The sequence below is a fragment of the Grampus griseus genome (assembly GCF_964374135.1).
Source record: "Grampus griseus genome assembly, chromosome: 16".
Classification (NCBI taxonomy): Eukaryota; Metazoa; Chordata; class Mammalia; order Artiodactyla; family Delphinidae; genus Grampus; species Grampus griseus.
Window position 1 is genome coordinate 41,104,199 of NC_139010.1, and position 23,282 is coordinate 41,127,480.

At 36.5% G+C, this 23,282-nt stretch overlaps 1 protein-coding gene across 1 annotated transcript in view; it reads left to right on the forward strand.

Moving 5' to 3' along the window:
• ZFAND4 (zinc finger AN1-type containing 4) overlaps positions 1-23,282 on the forward strand; it is a 72,081-nt gene that overhangs the window by 12,204 nt on the left and 36,595 nt on the right. Inside the window, exon 2 of the mRNA XM_082673239.1 lies at positions 1,728-2,028. Coding sequence (XP_082529365.1) covers positions 1,767-2,028 — 262 coding nt within the window. The 5' untranslated portion in view covers positions 1,728-1,766. The remainder of the gene's footprint in view (positions 1-1,727; positions 2,029-23,282) is intronic.

Genomic DNA, 23,282 nt, shown 5'->3' on the forward strand with positions numbered 1-23,282 from the left:
ATCAAGAAAGTTAAAAGACAACCCATGAAATTGGAGAAAATATTTGTGAATCATATATCCGTTAAACAGCTTGTATCTGGAAAGTGTTAGACATAAATAACTCAATGGACAGGATCTGTATGGACTTTCTGAATAGACATTTCTGTAAAGAATATGTGCAAATGGGTACTAAGCACATAAAAAGATTCTTAACATCATTAGTCATTAAGGCAAATCACAACCACAGTGAGACACTACTTCATACACACTACGATGGCTTTAATCAAAAGACAATAAAATGTATTGGCAAGGATGTGAAGAAATCCAAACCCTTGTTCATTGTTGGTGGGAATGTAAAATGGTTTAGACCACTTTTGAAAACAGTATGGTAGTCCCACAAATTGCTAAACACAGGGTTACCACACAACCCATCAGTTCCACTTCTAGATATATATGGAAGAGAAAGGAAAAAACATGTCTATCACAGACTTGTAATTGAGTGTTCTCATAGCATTATTCATAATAGGCAAAAATTGGAAACAACCCAGAATGCCCATCAACTGATGGCTGGATAAGTAACGTGGTACATCCTTATAATGGACTATTATTCAGAAATAAAAAAGAATGAAGTACTGATACATCTTAGAACATGGATGAACTTTGAAAACATTATGCTAAGTGAAAGAAGCTGGTCACAAAAGTTTACATATTGTATGATTCTATTTATGTGAAATGTCCAGAATAGGCAAAATTTTAAAAACAAAGTAGATTAGTGATTGCCTAGGGCTGAGAGAGACAGAATTTAGGAGTGTGTCTAAAGAATAAGAGGTTCCTTTTACGGTTGATGAGAATGTTCTAAAAATGATTATGGTGATGGTTGTACAATTTTGTAACCATACTAAAGCCCAGTAAATTTTAGGCTTTAAATGGGTGAATTTTATGGTATATAAATTATATCACCATAAAGGTACTGAAAAGGTTTACCTACTTCTCCAGAAAGAATATGTATCATTTGTCCTTTTAGTTTAAGTTCAAGCCCCCTCCGCCTTTTCAAAGTTTTCACTGATTAATAGCAATTTATCAATTTGATTATTCCTATTCTCCTAATTATACACTTATAATTTATTTTAGTATTTCTGTTGGTTGTGTTTGCCTTTCATATTCATTAGCCATTGTATGTTTGTGTGTAGAGATTATGTCTAATGTCTGTTACCAGTATTAACCTCATCTCAGTGCTATACTGGTGGACAACCTCTGGAAACCCAAATTCTTATTGATTATTTAGTGAATCCTACTTTTAAGATGGTTACTATTCCTTTTATTCAGTGTGATTCAGATGTACAATGGCTATAACATATTTTGTATGGGTTATAAAATGTAACTTACGTGTTTTAGGAAAGGATGTGCATAAGTTATTCGAAGTCTTGCAAATATATACCTACATGTGGAGTTCATTGGTTTAAATATCATTAACAAAAAAACATATTTGTTGAGCATGTAGTGTAAGTAACTGCTGAGCTCTAGTAAGATGAAGTGTAGCAAATATACCTGTTCTTAATAATCTTACACTCTAATTGGGAGAATGAGTTCAAAGACAATTGTGTAAAGTTCAGGATTAGGCCTAGTAAGCACTAAAATGAATTCCGGGCTCTCTGGAAGGCTGATATGGGCCAGAGTTGAGAAAATCTTTGTGGAGGAATGAGACTTTCACATAGGCTTGTTAAAAAAACATTATTCTTGTTTTTTAGGTACAAAACTCAAAACATGAACAACGATATATATTACCAATGTTCAAAGCTGATTTGGTTAGAACTGGAATACAGTTGCCTACAACATATTCCAGAGGAATTAGAAAAGTCAAAGTAATGGATAACAGAAAAGATCCTCCATTCTTCAATGAAGATAACATGGGACCATTTTACTACAGACTTCCTTTCTATGATACCATGGAGCTCTTCATTGAAACACTGACTGGAACATGTTTTGAGCTGAGAGTTTCACGCTTTGAAGCTGTTATTTCTGTGAAAGCAAAAATTCGAAGATTGGAAGGTACTAGTCTTTCTTGTTTTGTAGGATATGAGGATTAAATTTGTTCTTCAAGAGTGTATAATAACTTTTTAGCTTTTGTTATGGAGAAATGTCAAACATACATGGAATTAGAAAGAAATGGAGAATGAATCCTTATATACGTCCTACTCAGCTTCAACGGTTATCAATTCATGAACTGTTTTTTCCATTCCTGCATTTCCCCCACTCTGTTCCCTTTCTACCAGATTCTTTTGAATCAAAGCAAATCCCTGGCATTATGTTAATGGTGTGAAATAATATTTTAAAATAGTTTTTCAACAGGTTATGATGATGTGAAGATTCTGCAATAACTACCTTACAGTGATAATTGAATTCCCTTTTATTGACCCTGTTTACTTTTTTAGAGTGCTTTGTGAATTCTTTTTTTTTTTTTTTTTTTGCGGTACGCGGGCCTTTCACTGTTATGGCCTCTCCCGTTGCGGAGCACAGGCTCCGGACGCGCAGGCTCAGCGGCTACGACTCACGGGCCCAGCCGCTCCACGGCATGTGGGATCTTCCCGGACTGGGGCACGAACCCGCGTCCCCTGCAACGACAGGCGGACTCCCAACCACTGCGCCACCAGGGAAGCCCTACTTTTTCTTTTTTTAATGTGGAGATTTTCTGGGAAGAGTTTTTGGTTTACATTTACATAGATTTGAAGTTTCCTCAGTATAGCAGGGATACTGAATATTGTATAATGTCTCTTTTGTGGTTAGCGTATTTGTGAAAAGTGTTATAAATTACTTTGTGTTAAAATTAGTCTTTTTCTTTGTACTTGGCAGATTTCTGAAATAAGTGGTATTTGCCATTTATAGTTGTTAAAATCCAGTAAAGACTAGAAAATTTTCCATATAACACTAAATGGATCTTTGCTTTTTGAGCCAGCTGGAACTTGCTTGTAATATAAAGGTAGAAACTAGCATGCCCTCCAGCTCAGTTTAAGTTCAGAATTATAGAAGGATGAGGAGGATTGGAATTTTTTATCTTTGTAAAGTCAGGGATCCTGGTATCTGAGTTTCTGAAATTTGGTATTCCTCTAGTAACTAAGTTCTATTGAAGTTAGTGACCAGCTGAGTCCAATGACCACATCAGTACACCCATTAATGGCACATGAAGCTTTTCTGTCCCCAAATGATTTGGTGAAATACAGAGTCAGAATAGTTTATTTTGACTTTTCCTGCTCTTTTATTTATATGATGGTGTAATGATATCTTTTTAGGAGCGGTAAGATTTAAAAAAAACCCTCTTGTGTTCTAAGTAATCTCTGCATTTTTTCCTGCTTTCAGGCATTTTGAATAATCTCCGTGCAGCAGAAGCATTCTAGAGGGCATCCTGTTTAGTTCTCTTAATGGCAGAAGAGTAGATTTGGGCTTAGGAAAGATTAGGGGCTCATCCCAGGGAAATATTTACTGACAGAGTTGGACCAGAGCCAAGATATAGGCTACTTGTCCCCTGTAGGAGGAGACATAGGGTAAGAGCAATGACTTTGTAGTTATTAGACAGTTGAAACCTAGTTTAGACATTTATAAAACGAATATACTTATTGGGAGATTAAATGAGGTAATATGTAAAATCTCTACAGTCTTTGTCTGCTTGGGCTGTCACAATAAAATAGCATAGACTGGGAGGCTTAAACAACAGAAATTTATTTTCTCACAGTTCCAGAGCCTGAAATTCTGAGATCAGGGTACCAGCATGATTAGATTCTGGTGAGGCTTTCTTCCTGACTTGTAGACAGGTTTGTTTTCACTGTGTCCTCACATGGGCATCTCTTCTTGTAAGGGCTTGGATCCAACCATAAGGGCCTTACCCTCATGACCTCATCTAAACCTAATTATCTCCCAAAGGCCCCATCTCCGAATACCATCACTTTGAGGGTTAGGACTTCAAGATATAAATTTTGGGGGGATACAGTTCAGTCCATAGCACTTACCACTAGTGGCCAATAGATCTTAATTCCTGTTCCCATTCCCCATCCTTCTAGCCCTCACCCCTTCTTTCCCTCCTATTCTCTAAACTTTTGTAACTTCTTGCAGCCCGTGGGCAGGGATAGTCACTCTGCTCTTCAGGAGGCTTTAAGAGGGCATCCTTCATGTAAAATTAATTTTAATCCTTGTCTAGGTGATATTTCTATTTCTACCCAGGATGACATTTGAGGATAACATGGTGGGTAAGACTCTCCAAGATAAAAGGATATGGAGTAGGTAGGATAGGAAGGCAGAGGTGACACTGTTCAGTTTAATCCTTCAGGGAAATGGTTGCCCTGCCAGACTGCTTTTCCTTTTGGGCAACTTTTGGGAAGCTGGGAACTAGAGCATAGTGGGAGATAGGAGGGTAGATGGAGGGGACTGCAGAGAAAGGGTTGAAGGAGTGTGCTGGATTAGGAATGATGAGGCTGTAGTACCTACAAGGGGACTTTAAATGGGTCTTGAAGGGACAGGAGCAACTGAAGCCAGACTGCCTGATTTCAGATTACCAACTGAGTAAATTACTTAACTTCTCTTTACCTCAGTTGTGCTAATTTAAAATGGGACTAATAATAGTACCTAGTTCAGAGTTGTCCTCAGGATTAAATGAATTCAATGAAAAGCATTTAGCAGAGCATCTGTGCTCTTTATGAGGGGAAAATGGTTAGTCTGTGGAGATAGTGCAATATGTACCAAAGGATATAAGAGCCATGCCCTTGGGAGGAGATGTAATTTAGTTCTCTTGAGTTTCCAGAGAAGGAAAATTCTTTGGAGCTTATCATTACCTAAAGTAGTGTTCTGCAAAGAAGAGTACATGGTACTCAGAGGATAGGAATTTGGAAAGAAAAAAATGTTCCAAGAAATGTAAGGGATTATTGTCAGCTGGTTTTTTATTGCCGTGGGCAGTGGATTCCCTGTACTTGCCATCAAATCATTGGCATTACCGCTCCCTAATAAAGATTTCTCTTCCGTACATGGGATAGGATTGTTTCCCTGGCCAACTTTATGAGTTGGTGGGACCATGTTAATAGTTCTGGCCAGTGAGCTATGAATGGAAGTCTCCATCAGCCTGGGTCCCTGAGTGACTATAGTGAGCAGAGCCCTCCTGACATGCATTAGACATGTAACTTGAGCAAAAAATAAATCTTTGTCTTAAGCCATTGACGTTTTGGGGATGGTTTGGGGTAAGTTCAATATAACCTACTTTATTTTGCCTGATACAGTATCAACTAGGGATCCATTTTTTTCACTTTATAAATAATTGGCTATGTAAATACCACTTATTGAATTAGTCTAGTCTTTTCTCACTAAAGTAATTTCATACCTGTCATGTTTTACATTTTTATATGCACACAACTCTTTAATCACCTGATGTGTCCCCCCGTGCCAAAATTATACTATCTTACTTATTGTAATACAATTTATAAGTTTTGATAGCTGATTGTATCCATACATATTAAGGATTATGTCGTCTCGGAGAACTGACCCCTTTATCACTAGGTAATGCCCCTCTTTATCTCGGATATTTTTCCTTGCTCTGTAGCCTGTTCTGTCTGCAATTAATATAGCTACTCTAGCTTTTTTTTTTGATTAGCATTAGCATAATATATCGTTTTCCATCCCTTTACTTCTTTTTCCCTCAGTTTTATTGAGGTATAATTGACAAATAAAATTGTATCCATCCCTGTACTTTTTTTATATCCAGCTATATTACTATTTATTTAATTTTTTTAACATCTTTATTGCAGTATAATTGCTTTACAATGGTGTGTTAGTTTCTGCTTTATAACAAAGTGAATCAGCTATACATATACATATATCCCCATATCTCGTCCCTCTTGCATCTCCCTCCCTCCCACCCTCCCTATCCCACCCCTCTAGGTGGTCACAAAGCACCGAGCTGATCTCCCTGTGCTATGCGGCTGCTTCCCACTAGCTATTGGTTTTACATTTGGTATTATATATATATCCGATGTGGCACATACATACAATGGAATATTACTCAGCCATAAAAAGAAACGAAATTGAGTTATTTGTAGTGAGGTGGATGGACCTAGAGTCTGTCATACAGAGTGAAGTAAGTCAGAAAGAGAAAAGCAAATACCGTATGCTAACACATATATATGGAATCCAAAAAAAAAAAATGGTCATGAAGAACGTAGCGACAGGATGGGAATAAAGACAGGACGGGAATAAAGACGCAGACCTACTAGAGAATAGACTTGAGGACATGGAGAGGGGGAAGGGTAAGCTGGGACAAAGTGAGAGAGTGGCATGGACATATATATATCCCTCTACTTTTAATCTATATATATCTTTATATTTAAAGTGGATTTCTTATAGACAACATGTAGTTGGGTCTTGTTTTTTGATCCACTCTGACAATCTCTTTTAATTGGTTTATTGAGGCAATTGATGTTTAAAATGATTACTGATATAGTTGAATTAATAACTACCATATCTGTTTCTATTTTCTACTCATTGCCCTTATTCTTTGTTCCTTCTTTAATGCTCTTTCTTTCTTTATGTAGATCTATATCATTTTCCTTTTCTCTGAAGAACTTCATTTCCTGCAAGGCAGTTGTACTAGCAACAAATTATCTCAAATTTTTTTTATCTGAGAAACTCTATTTCTCCTTCACTTTTGAAGGATAATTTCATAGGGTACAGAATTCTAGGTTGGTGGTCTTTTTCTTTCAACATTTTAAATATTTTACTCCACTCTCTTCTTGCTTATAGGATTTTGGATAAGAAGGTTCCTGTAATTATTATCCATATGATTTTTCCTCTGTCTTCTTTGAAGACTTTCTCTTTGTCTTTGCTTTTCTGCAGTTTGATATAACATGCCTAGGTGTAGATTTAAAAATTTTTATCCTATTTATCCTATTTATCCATCACAATCCTTCTGATGTGCAGCTATCCTATATGGTGTTCTCTGAGCTTCCTAATCTGTGCTTTGGTGTATCTCATTAATTTTGGAAAATTCTGGGTCATTATTACTTAAACTATTTCTTCTGTTCCAATTTTCTCTTTCTTCTAGTATTCCAGTTACACGTTTTGAAAAATTTCAATAGTTCTTTGATGTTCCTTTTTTTAAAAATTCTTTTTTCTCTTTACATTTTGATTTGAGAAGTTCCTGTTGACATTTCTTTCAGTTCACTGATTCTTTCCTTGCCTTACCCAGTCTGCTGATGAGTGAGCCTGTCAAAGGCATATCTTTTTCCATCCCTTTACTTCTTTTTTCCCCAGCTTTATTGAGCTTCCTTTTGCTTATATGTAATACACATGCATTTGAGATTTATTCATATTGTTCCATATATCAATAGTTCATTCCATTTATGGTTGAGTAGTTTTCCATTGTATGGATATACTATACTTACTCATTCCCAAGTTGAGGACACTTCAGTTTTTGGTGATTTTGAATAAGGCCATTTTAACTTTCATGTACAGTTTTGGTTGGTTTTTTTTTGCGGTACGCGGGCCTCTCACTGTTGTGGCCTCTCCCGTTGCGGAGCACAGGCTCCGGACGCGCAGGCTCAGCGGCCATGGCTCACAGGCCCAGCTGCTCTGCGGCATGTGGGATCTTCCCGGACCGGGGAACGAACCCGTGTCCCCTGCATCGGCAGGCAGACTCTCAACCACTGCGCCACCAGGGAAGCCCTGAGATTGGGTTTTTTTGGTGGATTCTATAGGGTTTTCCATGTTCTTAGATCATGTCATCAGTGAATATAGTTTTACTTCTTCCTTTCCAATCTCAATACTTTTTATTTTTGTTTCTTGCCTAATTGTCCTGACTAGAACCGTCAGTAAAATGTTAAATAGAAATGGTGAAAGTGAACATCCGTGTCTTATTTCTTATCTTAGGGGGACAGCTTTCATCCTTTTACGGTTAGATATGGTGGTTACTGATTGTTGTTTTATAGAGACTGTATACGAGCTTGAGGAAATTTCCTTCAATTCCTATTTGTTCAATGTTTTCTCATGAAATAATTGGATTTTGTCACATGCACTTTCTGTATCTATTGAGATGATCATGTGGTTTGTGTGCACTCCTGGGATGAATCCCACTTGGTCGTGGTAGATAATCCTTCTGATGTGCAGCTAGATTCTGTTTGCTAGTATTTTGTTGAGGATATTTGCAACTATATTCACAAGGGATATTAGTCTGTTGTTTTATTTTCCTGTAATATCTTTGGTGTTTACTAGTAACCCAGTAATACTGCCCTGACAGAAGGAGTTGGTAAGTTTTCTGTCCTCTTTTACTTTTTGTGAGAGTTTGTGAAAGATTATGTTAATCCTTTAAATCAGGGGTCCCCATCCCACGGGCTGCAGACTGATACCAGTCCGCAGCCTGTTAGGAACCAGGCCGCACAGCAAGAGGTGAGCAGCAGGTGAGTGAGCGAACAAAGCTTCATCTTTGTGGACCACCTGGAGGGGTGGGATAGGGAGGGTGGGAGGGAGGGAGACGCAAGAGGGAAGAGATATGGGAACATATGTATATGTATAACTGATTCACTTTGATATAAAGCAGAAACTAACACACCATTGTAAAGCAATTATACCCCAATAAAGATGTAAAAAAAAAAAAAAAAGCTTCATCTGCTGCTTCCGATAGCTCGCATTACCACCTGAACCATCTCCCCGCCCACCGCCCCCCATCCGTGGAAGAATTGTCTTCCATGAAACCCATCCCTGGTGCCAAAAAGGTTGGGGACCAATGCTTTAAATTAAATGTTTGGCAGAATTTAGCATTAATGTCTGGTCCTGAGCTCTTTTTGTTGGATGTTCTTTGATTACTGACTCAATCTCTACTTTTTAGGTTTATTCAGATATTCTGTTTCTTCTTGATTCAGTTTTCATAGTTTGTGAGTTTCTAGGAATTATTCCATTTCAGGCAGCTTGTTTAATTTTTGTAAGGTCAGTAGCAATGTGTCCACTTTCATTCCTGATTTTTGTGATTTGAGTCTCCCTTTTCTTAGTCTAGCTAAAGTTTTGTCAATTTTGTTACTTTTTTGAAATTACTGATTTCCTTAGTTTTCTCTATTGTTTATTTTGTTTACTCTACTTTATTATTTCTTTCTCCTCCTTGCTTTGAGTTTAGTTTGGTGTTCTGTTTTAGTTTCTTAAGGTGGAAGTTTAAATTATTGATTTGAGATCTTTTCTTCTTTAATGTAGGTGTTTATAGCTATAAATTATAAATATATTAATATTGTCTTTTGTATTTACCTATGTATTTTTTTTTTACCAATGTTCTTTATTTCTTTGTGTGGATTCAAGGTAGCCTCTAGTGTTCCTTCATTGTAGCCTGAAGGACTCCTTTTAACATTTTTTGTATGACAGGCTGCTAGTGACAAACTCTTTCAATTTTTGTTTGTCTGAATTGTCTTAATTCTTGTCCATTTTTGAAGGTTAATTTCATTATATATAGAATTATTGGTTGACAGGTTTTTTTTTCTTTTGGCACTTTGAATATGTCATCTTTTTGCCTTCTGTCTTCCATGGTTTCCGATTAGGAATCAGCTGTTAATCTTATTGACCATGCCTTTGTTTGAAAAGTAACTCTTCTCTTGCTGCTTTCAAGATTCTCTCTTTGTCTCTGTTTGTCAGTCCCCTGTTCAAAACCTTCCAGTGGCTTCCCATCACAATCAAAGTAAAATCCAAATGCACTACTGTTGCATTTAAAGTTTTTCTTACATGTATCTTTTTTTTTTTTTTTTGCGGTACGCAGGCCTCTCACTGTTGTGGCCTCTCCTGTTGCGGAGCACAGGCTCCGGACGCGCAGGCTCAGTGGCCATGGCTCACGGGCCCAGCCGCTCCACGTCATGTGGGATACTCCCGTACCGGGGCACGAACCCGCGTCCCCTGCATCGACAGGCGGACTCTCAACCACTGCGCCACCAGGGAAGCCCCCTACATATATCTTTAACCCTGTTTTATTACTTTCCATTTTAGTAATTCTACTTGAGGCACACCACCTTTTTACTCTTTCTTCAATAAGACCAGCATCTTCCTGCTTGAAGGTATCTCCTCCTCCAGATACAGTTATTGTTCATTCTCTCACTTTATTAAAATTCTCAAAGGGAATTCCCTGGTGTTCTGGTGGTTAGGACTGTGTACTGTTACTGCAGAGGGCCTGGGTTCAATCCCTGGTCAGGGAACTAAAGATCCCACAAGCTGTGTGGCATGGCCAAAAAAAATTCTCACATGTCATTTCCTCATGCCTTTCTTAACCACTCTTATTAAAAATATACTTCCCACTCCTACATGTGCCAGTCGCTCTTTATCTTTACCCTGCTGTACTGGTTTTCATTACATTGAATAACCTGGCATTATATTATAGGTGAATGTATGGATGAATGGTTGGATTTATTAGTAGTATTATTTTTAAGTAAAATCTAAGCATCATGAGGTCGTGGTCTTTTTCTTATTCACCAGTGTATTTTTAACCCAGAGACTAATGTCTGACATAGAATAAGCATTCAAATATTTGAGTGAAGGAAGTCCAGAGTGATGTTTAATAGTTCTTAACTGTATCTAACTGAAATATGGTCATCTAGTATAGATTATTTTTCCATTTGAGACATTAAAATATGTAATCTCTTTGTATATGCCATTCCTTCTCTAGTTTATTCTCATAAAGCTCTTTCTACCATTACTTTTTGCATTTTCTGAAGTGACTACAACCCTACAACGTTTTCAAAAGTACTTTAACGTCTTTGTTTTGACAGTATGTATGTACTACATGTACTTACCACATAATGTTAATCTTAAGAATTAAAGTGGAAATTGGCAATGTTGAGTAGAAATATATGTATTCAGTTTAATAAGAAACCAGGAATGGAAATAATTTTCAGTTTATTGGTTTTCTCAATTTCTTTCTTTTAGATAAGCATTTTAAAAATTAATGAATTTTGTTAGAGCAATTTTCAGATCACAATAAAACTGAACAAAAACTAGAGATTTCCTGTAGACTGCATGCCCTCCACCCTCCCTTGTACAACCTCTCCCACTATCAACATCTCACACTAGAGTGAGGCATTTGTTATAGTTGATGAACCTACATTGGCATACCATTTTCACCTAAAGTCCATAGTTTACATTACATAGTTTACATAATGATATATTTACCATTATAGTACTATAGAAGATAATTTCATTGCCCTAAAAGTTCTCTGTGCTGTCCCTATTCATTCCTCCCTCTTCTCAACCCCTGGAAGCCATATTCTTTTTACTGTCTATCCCATAGTTTTGTATTTTCCAGAATGTCATATAGTTGAAATCATAGAGTATGTAGCCTTTTCAGATTGGCTTCTTCCCATTAGCAATATGCATTTATGTTTCCTCCATGCCTTCTAATGGCTTGATAGTTTATTTCTTTATAACACTGAACACTGCTTAGATCTTTATAACACTCCCATTGTCTTCATGTACCCCAGTTTAATTACCCATTCATCTACTGAAGGACATCTTGGTTGCTTCAAGTTTTGGCGATTATGAATAAAGATGCTATAAACATCCATGTGCAGGTTTTTGTGTGGGCATAAGTTTTCAGCTCTTTTAGGAAAATACCAAGGAGTGTGATTGCTGGATTGTATGGTAAGAGTATGTTTAGTTTTGTACAAAACTGCCAAGGTGACTGTACCATTTTGCATTCCCACCAGCGTTGAATGAGGGTTCCTATTGCTGTACATCCTTGCCAGCATTTGATGATGTCAGTGTTCTGGATTTTGGCCATTCTAATAGGTGTGTAGTGGTATTTCATTGTCATTTTAATTTGCATTTCACTAATGACATATGATGTTGAACATCTTTTCAAATGCTTACTTGTTATCTGTATATCTTCTTGGGTAAAGTGTCTGTTCAGGTCTTTAACCCATTTTTAAATTTTAAGTTGTTTCTTTTCTTATTGTTGTTTGTTTTCTCCCAGTCTGTGGCATGTCTTCTCATTCTCTTGACATTGTCTTTTGCAGAGCAGTAGTGTATAATTTTAATGAAGTCTAGCTTATCGATTATTTCTTTCATGTATCATGCTTTTGGTGTTGTATCTAAAAAGTCATCACCATACCCAAGGTCATCTAGGTTTTTCTGCTTGTTATCATCTAGGAGTTTTATAGTTTTGCATTTTACATTTAGGACTCTGATCCATTTTGAGTTTATTTCTGTGAAGCATATAAGGTCTGAGACCAGATTATTTTTAATTTTTTTTGCATGTGGATGTCCAGTTGTTCCAGCACTATTTGTGGAAAAGACTATCTTTGCTCCATTATATTACCTTCACTCTCTTGTCAAAGATCACTTGACTATATTTTTGTGGGTGTATTTCTGTGCTCTCTATTCTATTGATTATATTTGTTTATTCTTTCATCATTACCACGCTGTCTTGATTGCTGTAACTTTATAGTAAGTCTTGAAGTTGCATAGTGTCAGTCTTCAAACTCTGTTCTTCAGTATTGGAATCACTATTCTGGGTCTTTTGCCTTTCCATATAAACTTTACAATAAGTTTATTGATAGCCACAAAACATGCTAAGATCTTGATGGGATTGTGTTGTATCTACAGATCAAGATGGGAAGAACTGACATCTTGACAATATTGAGTCTTCCAGTCCATGAATGTGGAATCTCTCTCTAGTTATTTGGTTATTATTTGATATCTTTCATTACTATTTTATAGTTTTCCTCATATAGCTCTCATACATATTTATTAGATTCATACCTAAGTTTTAAAATTATATTTGGTGCTAACATAAATGATAATGTATTTTCAATTTCAAATTCCACTTGACCATTGCTGGTATATAAAAAAGTGATAGACTTTAGTATATTAATCTGGTATCCTGCGACCTTGCTATAATCTAATTGCTTATCAGTTCCAGGAGTTTTTTTGTTGACTCTTTTTGGATTTTTCTACATAGACAATCATGTCATATGCAAACAAAGACAGTTTTGTAACTTCTTCCCAATCTGTATACTTTTCATTTCCTTTTCTTGTTTTATTGCATTAGCTAGGACTTCCAGTACAATATTCAAAAGCAGTAGTGAGGGGAGACATCCTTGCCTTGTTACTGATCTTAGCAGGAAATCTTTGAATTTCGAACAATTAAGTATGTAGGGTTTTTGTTTTGGTTTTGGTTTTTTTTTGGTCAAATTGAGGAAGTTCCCCTCTATTCCTAATTTGCTGGGAACTTTTATGAAGAATGAATGTTAGATTTCATCAAATACTTTTTTTGCATCTATTGATGTGATCATGTGATTTTTCTTTTTTAACCTGATGACGTGACGGACTACATTGCCTTGCATACTTGGGATAAATCTAACTTGGTCATGGTGTATAATTCTTTTTATTCATGTTGTTGGATTTTATTTGCTAATATTTTATTGAGAATTTTTTCATCTGTGTTCATGAGACATATTGGTCTGTAGTTTTCTTGTAGTGTCTTTGTCTGGTTTTGGTATTAGGGTAATGTTGGCCTCACAGAATGAGTTAGGAAGTATTCCTCTGCTTTTGTCTTCAGGAATCAATTATAGAAAACTGGTGTAATTTCTTTCTTAAATATTTGGTAGAATTCCCCAGTGAAACAATTTGGCCACAGTGCTTTTTGTTTTGGAAGGTTATAAATTATTGATTCAATTTCTTTAATAGATAAAACCCTATTCAGATTGTCTGTTTCTTGTGTGAGTTGTGGCAGCTTGTGTCTTTAAGGAATTGGTTCATTTCATCTAGATTATCAAATTTGTGGGCATAGGATTGTTCATAGTATTCCTTTATTATACTCAAGCTCAGAGATTCTTTTCTTAGCTGTGTTCAGCCTACTAATGAGCCCACTAAAGGCATTCTTCCTTTCTGTTACAGTATTATTAATCTTTCTAGCATTTCCTTTTACTTCTTTCTTAGAATTCCATCTCTCTGCTTACATTGCCCATCTGTTCTTGCATGCTGTCTCCTTTATCCATTAGAGCCCTTAGCATATTAATCGACTAATCATAGATTTGTTGTTTTACATTCCTGGTCTGGTAATTCCAACTTTGCTGCCCTATATGAGTCTGGTTCTGATGCTTGCTGTGTCTCTTCAAACTGTTTTTTGCCTCGTAGTATGCCTTGTTATTCTTTCTTGATAGACAGACATGATGTACTTGGTAAAAGGAACTGCTGTTACTAGGCCTTTAGTAATGTGGTGGTGAGGTGTAGAGTAAGGTGGAGGATGGGGAAGCTTTCTACAGCCTGAAAATTAGGTGAGGTCTCAGTCTTCTATTGAGCCTGTGTCCCTGGTCTGAGAACTTCATCAGTGCTTCTCATCCTTTCCCTCCCCTTTCCTTACTCTTAGGTAGCACAGGATGGCTGGAGAGAGCTGAAGTTAAGTATTGCATATTACCTTTTCTCCATGTGGAATGCTAGAATTAGCGGGAGTTGAGTATTTCCCTTCCCTCATGGGGCTAGAGTGGATTGGACTTAGATATTTCCTTTCCCTCAGGTGAGCTAGGCTCTGATAAAACCCCAGCAGACTAGGTGCTGGTAAAATAGTTTCTCTTGAGGGCAGGCCTTGTTAAGAACAGAATGCTCTAGTATATTTCAAACTCATTACTTCCCCCCCTCCCTCTGCTGGAAACACTAGGGGGTTTTTCTCTGATATTCACTGTGAGAAGGTGGGCAAACTCCTGGAGGTAAAATTCACAAAGTGTGTGTGTGGGGCCGAATGAGTAGGTTCCCTGGAATTTTTAGCTCTCAGATTTGTCCATACTGAGACTCCTGTAGTTCATCAATTATAGGTTAGGTTTTCCTACCCACTGGTTCCAGGTAGAGGTTTCTGCTCTGGTTTGTTGTGATTTTCTATATTCACTTGTCTGTCTCTCCAATATTGGGGGTAGACTTGTCTGTCTCTCCAATATTGGGGGTAGTGATTTGCCCTGTGACCTCATTTCTTTGATGGATTCAAGAAGAGTTGTTGACTTTTTAGTTTGTTCAGGTTTTACTTGTTAGGATTCAGTGGTGACTTCCAAGCTCCTTACATGCTTACCTGGAGATCAGAAGTTTTGACTATATTTTAAGAGGGTCATTCTTGCCTGGTGTGCTGAGGATAGTCAGAGAAAGGGGAAGCAGAGGTAGAGGCTGTTACACAAACACAGGTGAGAAATGTGCTGTGTTGGACTATAGAATTGTAGTTGGAAAGATAAATATTTCTATTTGGATGTTTGGATATCTTAGAGCCAGCAAGACTTGCTGACAGATTGAATGGTAGGGTGTGAGAGAAAGAGAGGTGTTGGGGGTAACTCCTTGGTATTTGACCTGAGCAACTTGGATGAATGGAGTTGCTGTTAATTGTGATGGCTACTTCTGGAGCAGAACCAGGTTTGGAGAGAAGAGATCCAAGGGTGCTCCAAAATTAAGAGGCCAGGAAGTTGAGACCGACCAGCCAAGGAGGTTTAGGGGGAGTGGCCAAAGAGGTAATAACAAAACCAAGAGAATGTGTTAGTCATCTTGTGAATAAAATGTATTCCAGGAGGAGGAAGTGATCAGATGCTGGGTAGGCTGCGTAGGAAAAGAATTGAGAATTGGCCATTGGATTTAGCAAATGGAATTAATTGGTGACTTTGACTGCATGACTAAGTTGGTATCAGCCAGATTTCTACACTGTAAAGTTACTATTTTTATCTTTGTAATTAATATCTTGTGATGTGAGGAGCTACCTTGACACTATGCAAACATCCTATTTTTTCTTATCATTTTGGTCAGTAATTTTAGCACCCGTTGATAGGCTTGTCAGTAACAGTTGTTACCATAGTATTTGACCAATGATGATTTTTCTGTTTCTTTTATATTCTGTCTGCATTTATTGGCACTTTACTATAAGGAAGTACTGTCATTTATTTCTCATTATCCCTTTTCCTAATTATTCATATCAGAATGGACTCATGAATATTTATTCTATGGGTTATAATCTATTACTATTGTATTGTATTGCTGAGATTGTCCCAAATTTGACTATCAGGAGTACCTTCAAATTGGTTCATATTTCCTTTTGAAATGCCACCATCATTTTTTAGGCATATTTTTGCCTTCCCTGGCACCACAAGATATTCCAGGTTCATCTTGTACTTTCCCTGCCACAGTGTTCACATCAGCTGTTTCTCTAAGGTTACTTTTATTGCCGTGGTATTTAGAAACCAAGATCCAGGTGCTAAGTGTACTCCTTGCTTTTGGGGTGTCATTGCTTCTAGGCTTCATAATGGGCAGAGATAGGGAATATGTGTATTTACACTCATATACCCACACTTCATATAAATTGATATATGTTAAAAAGCATGAATTCAAACAGATATCTCCAATTCCAATTTATCATTACAGTGCTCATTTTAGCCTTTTCCTTTCCCTATTTTCCCATTTTCTCACACAGTGAGAAACTTAGTTCACATTATCCATAGCATATCTACTTATTTGCTCAAACTTATACATATACATAAACTATATACATAAATTAATTTAGAATCACTAACCCATGGATCTCTAAGAAACAAATGTACTAACTAGAGTATAATATTTGTGTGCATTTCTTTTTGTTCTTTGCCTATCGTATAGGCAAAATACTGTTTTCTAAAGTTACCTAGTTTTTTCTTCCCCACACCTTCATTTGTAATATAATTATATTTATGTGTTAGTCTTTATATTCTATTTTGAAGTTTCCCCACATCCTGAATGATTTGTTCATTTGGTGGTAGGGGACGTGAGTTGATGTGAAACATCAACGTGATTCCCAATGTCAGAGCTATATAAACATTTTAGAAGTTGCTACCCTTCATTCCTACTACTTGTTCCCTTTCCCACATTCTTTCTACACCATCCAACCCATCCCCTGTTGGGTAACCAATCTCATTAGTTAATTTTTTTAAATTTATTTATTATTTATTTATTTTTGGCTGCATTGGGTCTTCGTTGCTGCGTGTGGGCTTTCTCTAGTTGCGGCGAATGGGGACTACTCTTTGTTGCGGTGCTCAGGCTTCTCATTGTGGTGGCTTCTCTTTGTTGTGGAGCATGGGCTCTAGGCACACGGGCTTCAGTGGTTTTGGCACGTGGGCTCAGTAGTTGTGGCTTGCTGGCTCTAAAGCTCAGGCTCAGTAATTGTGGCCCACAGGTTTATTTGCTCCACAGCACGTGGGATCTTCCCAGACCAGGACTCGAACCCGTGTCCCCTGCATTGGCAGGTGGATTCTTAACCACTGCGCCACCAGGGAAACCCTCATTAGTTTCTGATTTATCCTCCCTGTTTTTATTTTGCCCAAATGGGCAGATACATGTATATTTTCATATATCCTCTTGTTTCTAATATGAATAGTAGCATACTATATAGTCTTCTGTATTGTGCTTTTTATACTTAATAATATATCCTGGATGTCACTCTAAATCAGTTCATAGAGAACTTTCTCATGCAGTTTTCATATTTTTTTCTTTTCATTTTTATAGTATTCCATTGTGTGAAAAAAATATATCAGTTTACTCAACCACTTTTTTGTATATGGCACTTAGGTTGTTTCCAGTATTTTGCATATTTACATGGTGCAACAGTAGATAACCTTGTGCATATATATTTTTGTATGTTGTAGACATATCTTCAAGGTGGAGTACTAAAATTGTGATTGCTGGTCCAAAAGGTTTAAGTGCATATGTAGTTTTGTTAGGTACCATCAAATTTCACTTCAGTTGGTTGAACTAGTTCGTATTCCCACTGCAACATACGTACACCCATGACCTCCCAACAAAAGTGTTGTAATACTTTAAAATTTTTGCCAATATAATATGGTTTTTTTAATGTATTTATTTATTTGGGTGCATTGGGTCTTCGTTGCTGTGCACGAGCTTTCTCTAGCTGCAGCGAGCAGGGGCTACTCTTCCATGTGGTGCGAGGGCTTCTCATTGCAGTGGCTTCTCTTGTTGTGGAGCACAGGCTGTAGGCGTGAGGACCTCAGTAGTTGTGGCACTTGGCTCAGTAGTTGTGGCTTGCAGGCTCTGGAGCACAGGCTCAGTAGTTGTGGTGCACGGGCTTAGTTGCTCTGCAGCATGTGGGATCGTCCCGGACCAGGGATTGAACCCGTGTCCCCTGCATTGGCAGGCGGATTCTTAACCACTGTGCCACCAGGGAAGTCCTAATGTGTTGTTTTAATTTGCTATTTTATTACGAGTGAATTGGAACATTTTATTCATTTGTTTAAGGGCTATTTTTCCATCTTTCTTTTGGAATGCTTGTTCCTGTCTTTTGCTTATTTTTCTATTGGGTTTTTGGTCTTTGTCTCAATTTTTAATAGGTCATTATACGTTAGGGACATTAGTCTTTTGTCTCTGGTATATGTTACATGTATTTTCTCCTGGTTGTCTTTTGACTTTGTCCATAGTGGTTTCTTTCTTATGCAATTAAAATTTTTTTCTCATGTAAAAAAGTTTTTTTAAAAGAAATTTATCAATTTTACTGTCTCTGCATTTTGAGTCATAGTTAGAATAAGCCATTTTTTGCACCAGAGTTAAAGATGAACTCATCCATGTTTTCTTTTAGTACTTAGCTTCATTTTTTCGCATTTAGATCTTTAATCCATTTGGAGTTTATTCTTATGTATGGCACTAGGTATGAATCTAATTTTATCTTTTCCCAAGTGACTACCCATTTATTCCTGCACTGTTTATTTTTAAAGTCCATTTTTGGCTCAGTAGTTTGAGATCCCACCTTTATCATCTGTCTATTTCTGGACTTTTTATATGTCAGTATCACACTTTTAATTATAGAGGCTTTAATAGTATGTTTTTCATGTCTGGTAGGGCTAGTACTCATCAATTCTCTTTTTTGGTGTTTTTCTAGCTATTTTTGCATATTTGATTTAACTTTATTGCCTTGTCTCACTCTTTTAAAAAGATTAGTATTTTTAGAGTGATTGCATTGAATTTATAAATTAACATAAGTAGAACAAACATCTTATAAGGTTGAATCATTCTATCCAAAAACAGAGTTGTTTTTTGGTTTTGTTTATCCACTTTTACAGCTTTTAGGAGTGTTTTAAAATTTTCTTTGTAGAGGTTTGCACCTTCCTTGTTAAGTATATTTCTAAGTACAGTAGTTAATAATATTTAAATATTTATTGTTATTATAAAAGACGTTTTCTCTACTGGTATATCCTATAATGGTTTATTGCTTGCTTATTTGAAGGCTATGGGTATTTGTATGTTAATTTTATATACTTATAATTTACTCCATTGTCTTTCTTTTGGTCTTCTCATAAATTCTCCAGGGTTTTTCAGGTATATTTGTCATATCATCTGCAACAGAGATAGTTTTACTACTTCTTTAACCATTCTTTGGCCTTTAATTGATTTCTCTTGTCTAATTAAATTGACTAATACCTCTCTTACTATGTCAAATAGTGGCAGAGTTGGTGGACATCTTGCCTTGTTCCTGATCTTACTGGATAATGTTTCTAGTATTTCCTCATTAAATAAGATAGTGTCTTTAAGACTAGTAGTATTTTAACATATTAAGAGAATATCTCTCAATTCCTATTTTCTTGAGACTTTTAAAATATCATGAATAGATGTTGAATTTTGTCAAAGATTTTCTTAGCACCTATGGAGATTTTTTTTTCCTTAGAGCTGTTAATGTGTTGGATAATAATACTACTAAATACTACTAATAATAGATTTCTTAGTATTGAACCAATCTACAATCCTGGAATACATTCCTCTTGGTTACAGCAAATTCTGTTCTTGGTGTACTAGAGGATTCTGTTTGCCTGTATTTAGACTTTTATATCAGTTTGAGTGAATGATATTGGTCTGTAGTTTTCGTTTTTTGTAATGTCTTTATTAGGTTTAGGAGTTGATGCTATCCTTACTTCTTTTTAAAAAAAATTTATTTATTTTTGGCTGCATTGGGTGTTCGTTGCTGTGTGCAGGATTTCTCTAGTTGCGGTGCGTGGGCTTCTTATTGCGGTGGCTTCTCTTGTTGCGGAGCACGGGCTGTAGGTGTGCGGGCTTCAGTAGTTGTGGCACGTGGGCTCTAGGTTGCAGGCTCAGTAGTTGTGGTGCACGGGCTTAGTTGCTCTGTGGCATGTGGGCTCTACCCGGACCAGGGCTCAAACCCGTGTCCCCTGCGTTGGCAGGCAGATTCTTAACCACTGCGCCACCAGGGAAGTCCTATCCTTACTTCTTAAAAGAAATTAGCATATTTTCATTTATTTTAAGAAATTAGGATGTTTTTATTCCTTTCAGTGCTCTGGAAAAATATGTAGATCATAGGGTTTATTTTGCCTTTAAAGGTTTCATAAATTCCTGTAAATCCATTTGGCTTGGTGCTTTTTATTGTGTGTGTGTGTGGTGGGGGATTCCTGAACAGCATTCTCTAGTTCTTCTACGGAAATTGATCTGTTCAAGCTTTCTAACTTTCATGGCATCAATTTTGTTAATCTGTTGTTCCTTAGGAAGTTATCCCCTTGCTATTTCTTATTTTTGTATATTTGTGATTCCCTTCCCTTTTTTTCCTTTTAATACGTTTAGCTTGTAGTTTGTCTACTTTGTCAACATTTTTTAAAAACTAGGATTTTGATTTATTAATTGCCTTTATGGGTTTTTTTGATTTTTTAGTAGTCTTTAGTTTTATTGCATTGCAAAGAGTGGTGTTTGTAATATTTCCATTTTATGGAAAGCATTGTTTTCTTTTTGACCTAATATATGATCAGTTTTTGTGTATGTGCCGTGGACCCTTGAGTATGTGTATTATTATCATCTAGGAACAATAAACATGTCTCACTGATTATTTTGTTCAGTTGGCTTATCTTTATGTGTTTTTTCATGCTTGATCTGTCTTGTACTAAAAGGTATATTAACGTCTCTTATTATTGTGTTTTTCTTTATGTCCCTCTGCATCTTCTATAGTTTTTGTTTTATAAAGGTGGTTACTTGTGTTATTTGATACATAAGAATATCCATAACTGTTACATCTTCATTATGAACTTTAACATTGAAAAATATCCCTCATTGTCACATTTGATGCTTTGGGTTGTGAATTCTCCTTTGGTAATCAGGATCGCCACACTCCCTCCTTTTCTGGTTTATTTCACTTAGCATAGCGTCTTCAAGGTTCATTCATGTTGTAGCATGTGGCAGGATTTCCTTCTTTTTTAAGGTTGAATAATACTCCATTATATGTTTATGACACATTTTCTTTATCCATTCATCTGTCAATAAATATTTTAGGTTACTTCAATTTCTTGGCTATTATGAATAAAGCTGTAATGAACATGAACATGCAGATATCTCTTCCAGATCCTGATTTCTTTTGAATAAACACCCGGAAGTAGAATTACTGGATCATATGGTAATTCTATTTTTAATGTTTTGAGGAGACTTCATGCTGTTTTCCATTTTGGCTGCACAGTTTTATATTCCCACCAATAGGGCACAGTGTTCCAGTTGCTCTACATCCTCACCAGCACTTGTTATTTTCTGAGTTTGATAGTGGACAACCTCTTGGGTGTGGTATCTTATGGTGGTTTTGATTTGTATTTCCCTGATGATTAGTCATGTTGACCATCTTTTCATATTCTTATTGGTCATCTGTATGTCTTCGTTGGAGAAATGTCTATTCAAAAGACATTTAAAAATCAGATTATTTGTTTTCTTTTTGTTGAGTCTGGTCTAATTATTTTGCCTTATAAGTTATTTGATTTTTTTTTTCAGGTAACTGTTGGGGATTTTATCTTTGTCATTGAAATAAAATAGTTTTATTACTCAGATATGTCTTGGGCACAATAGTTCTGGGTTAATTTTCCCAGGTACCTAGCGGGTCCTTTCAATGTATAGATTCAGGTCTTCGATTTCTGGAAGTTTTCCAGGATTATATTTCTAAGTATTAGTTCTGTTCCACTATTTTATTTTTTAGGGGCTTTGATAATATGAATATTATTCTTGGCCTGTCTTCCATTTCCGCTACTTTCACTCTAACCCTTCTTACTTCTTTCTTTATGTCATTTTCATACTCTTGCTTGTTTTCCTGGCTTGTCCTTTACTGAGTATGTGGTTGAGTATATTATCTCTTGGTATCTTGCAGTTTATTCTTTATTTTTGTGGTAATTTTTTCTTTTTCCTCCATTTCTTTTCTGAGTTCAGTCAGCAGTCTTTTTCATCCTCCCCCACCTTTTTGGACTTTTTCTGTTCTTAATTTTTGAATTTCTGATTCAGACTGTTGAATACTTCAAATGCTTGAGTATGTTTAACTCTGTTTAGGGTGTGACCTTATAGTTTTCTTTTGCTTCATGGTTATTTTTCTGGGTAAAATTTGCCTTGGTTGATAGGTGTGGGATTTTGTTTTTTAATTTTTACTATTAACTCTCTATGGGTTTGTTATTGTTTTCCTCCTGTTGATTTTTGTGGTGTTCGGGTGTTTTACGGATTCTGTTTAATGGTGCTATGCCAGTTTAGTAATGTCCAGATATTTTCACATATGTTTTCTGTCTGTTTTGTGGTGATGGTGGGGAGTGGGGCAGTCGTGATTCCTCCAATTTTGTTATCTTTTGTCTTGCAGGACTCTTAAGTTTTTACTCCTTGTTCCTTTTCCCCCTGAACACTGAATTACTATGGATGCTCTTCATCTTTCGCTTTTTGCCTCCTACAGAAGTTCCTTCAAATTGCTTGGCTTTAAAGTCCATTACTTGTAGTCAGTATTCTGGTCTGAGTTCTTTCTGTAGACTTTTGAGACTTAGAATTGCCTTCTTCCTTGTGATGGTTTTATATTGAACTTGTATACTGCACTACCTTCCCTCTCCAAACTTCTCCAGAGTTTTTCTTGATCAGCCCTGCAGGGACAGGAGCATGAGATTTCCCACGCTAGGATAGAGCAATTGCCCCTTTTTATTTCCAGTTCTTTTGAAGTTTAGACATTCTCTGTCTTCAAGTTATGAGGGCTGAGGGCATAGTTTCTGTGTAGATTCATTTCCCTTCTTACTGTTCTGTATTGTTTTGGGAGGAAATATTGGGAGATGGGAGCTATGGCCCACCATTGTCTTTAATTATCCATCAGTCCTGTCGATTCTGTTTTATTTTCTAAATGTAGATATGAACATGGTCTCAAACATACATGTATCTGTGTGAAAATTCTAAAAAAAGACACAGGAAACATGTTTGAGTCATTATTAGGGTTAGATGAGGTTGTAAGTGCCCTTTGAAGAAGAGACACCCGGGAATTCTTCTTTTTTCTCTGCACACTCATAAAGAAAAAATCATGTGAGCACACAGGAAAA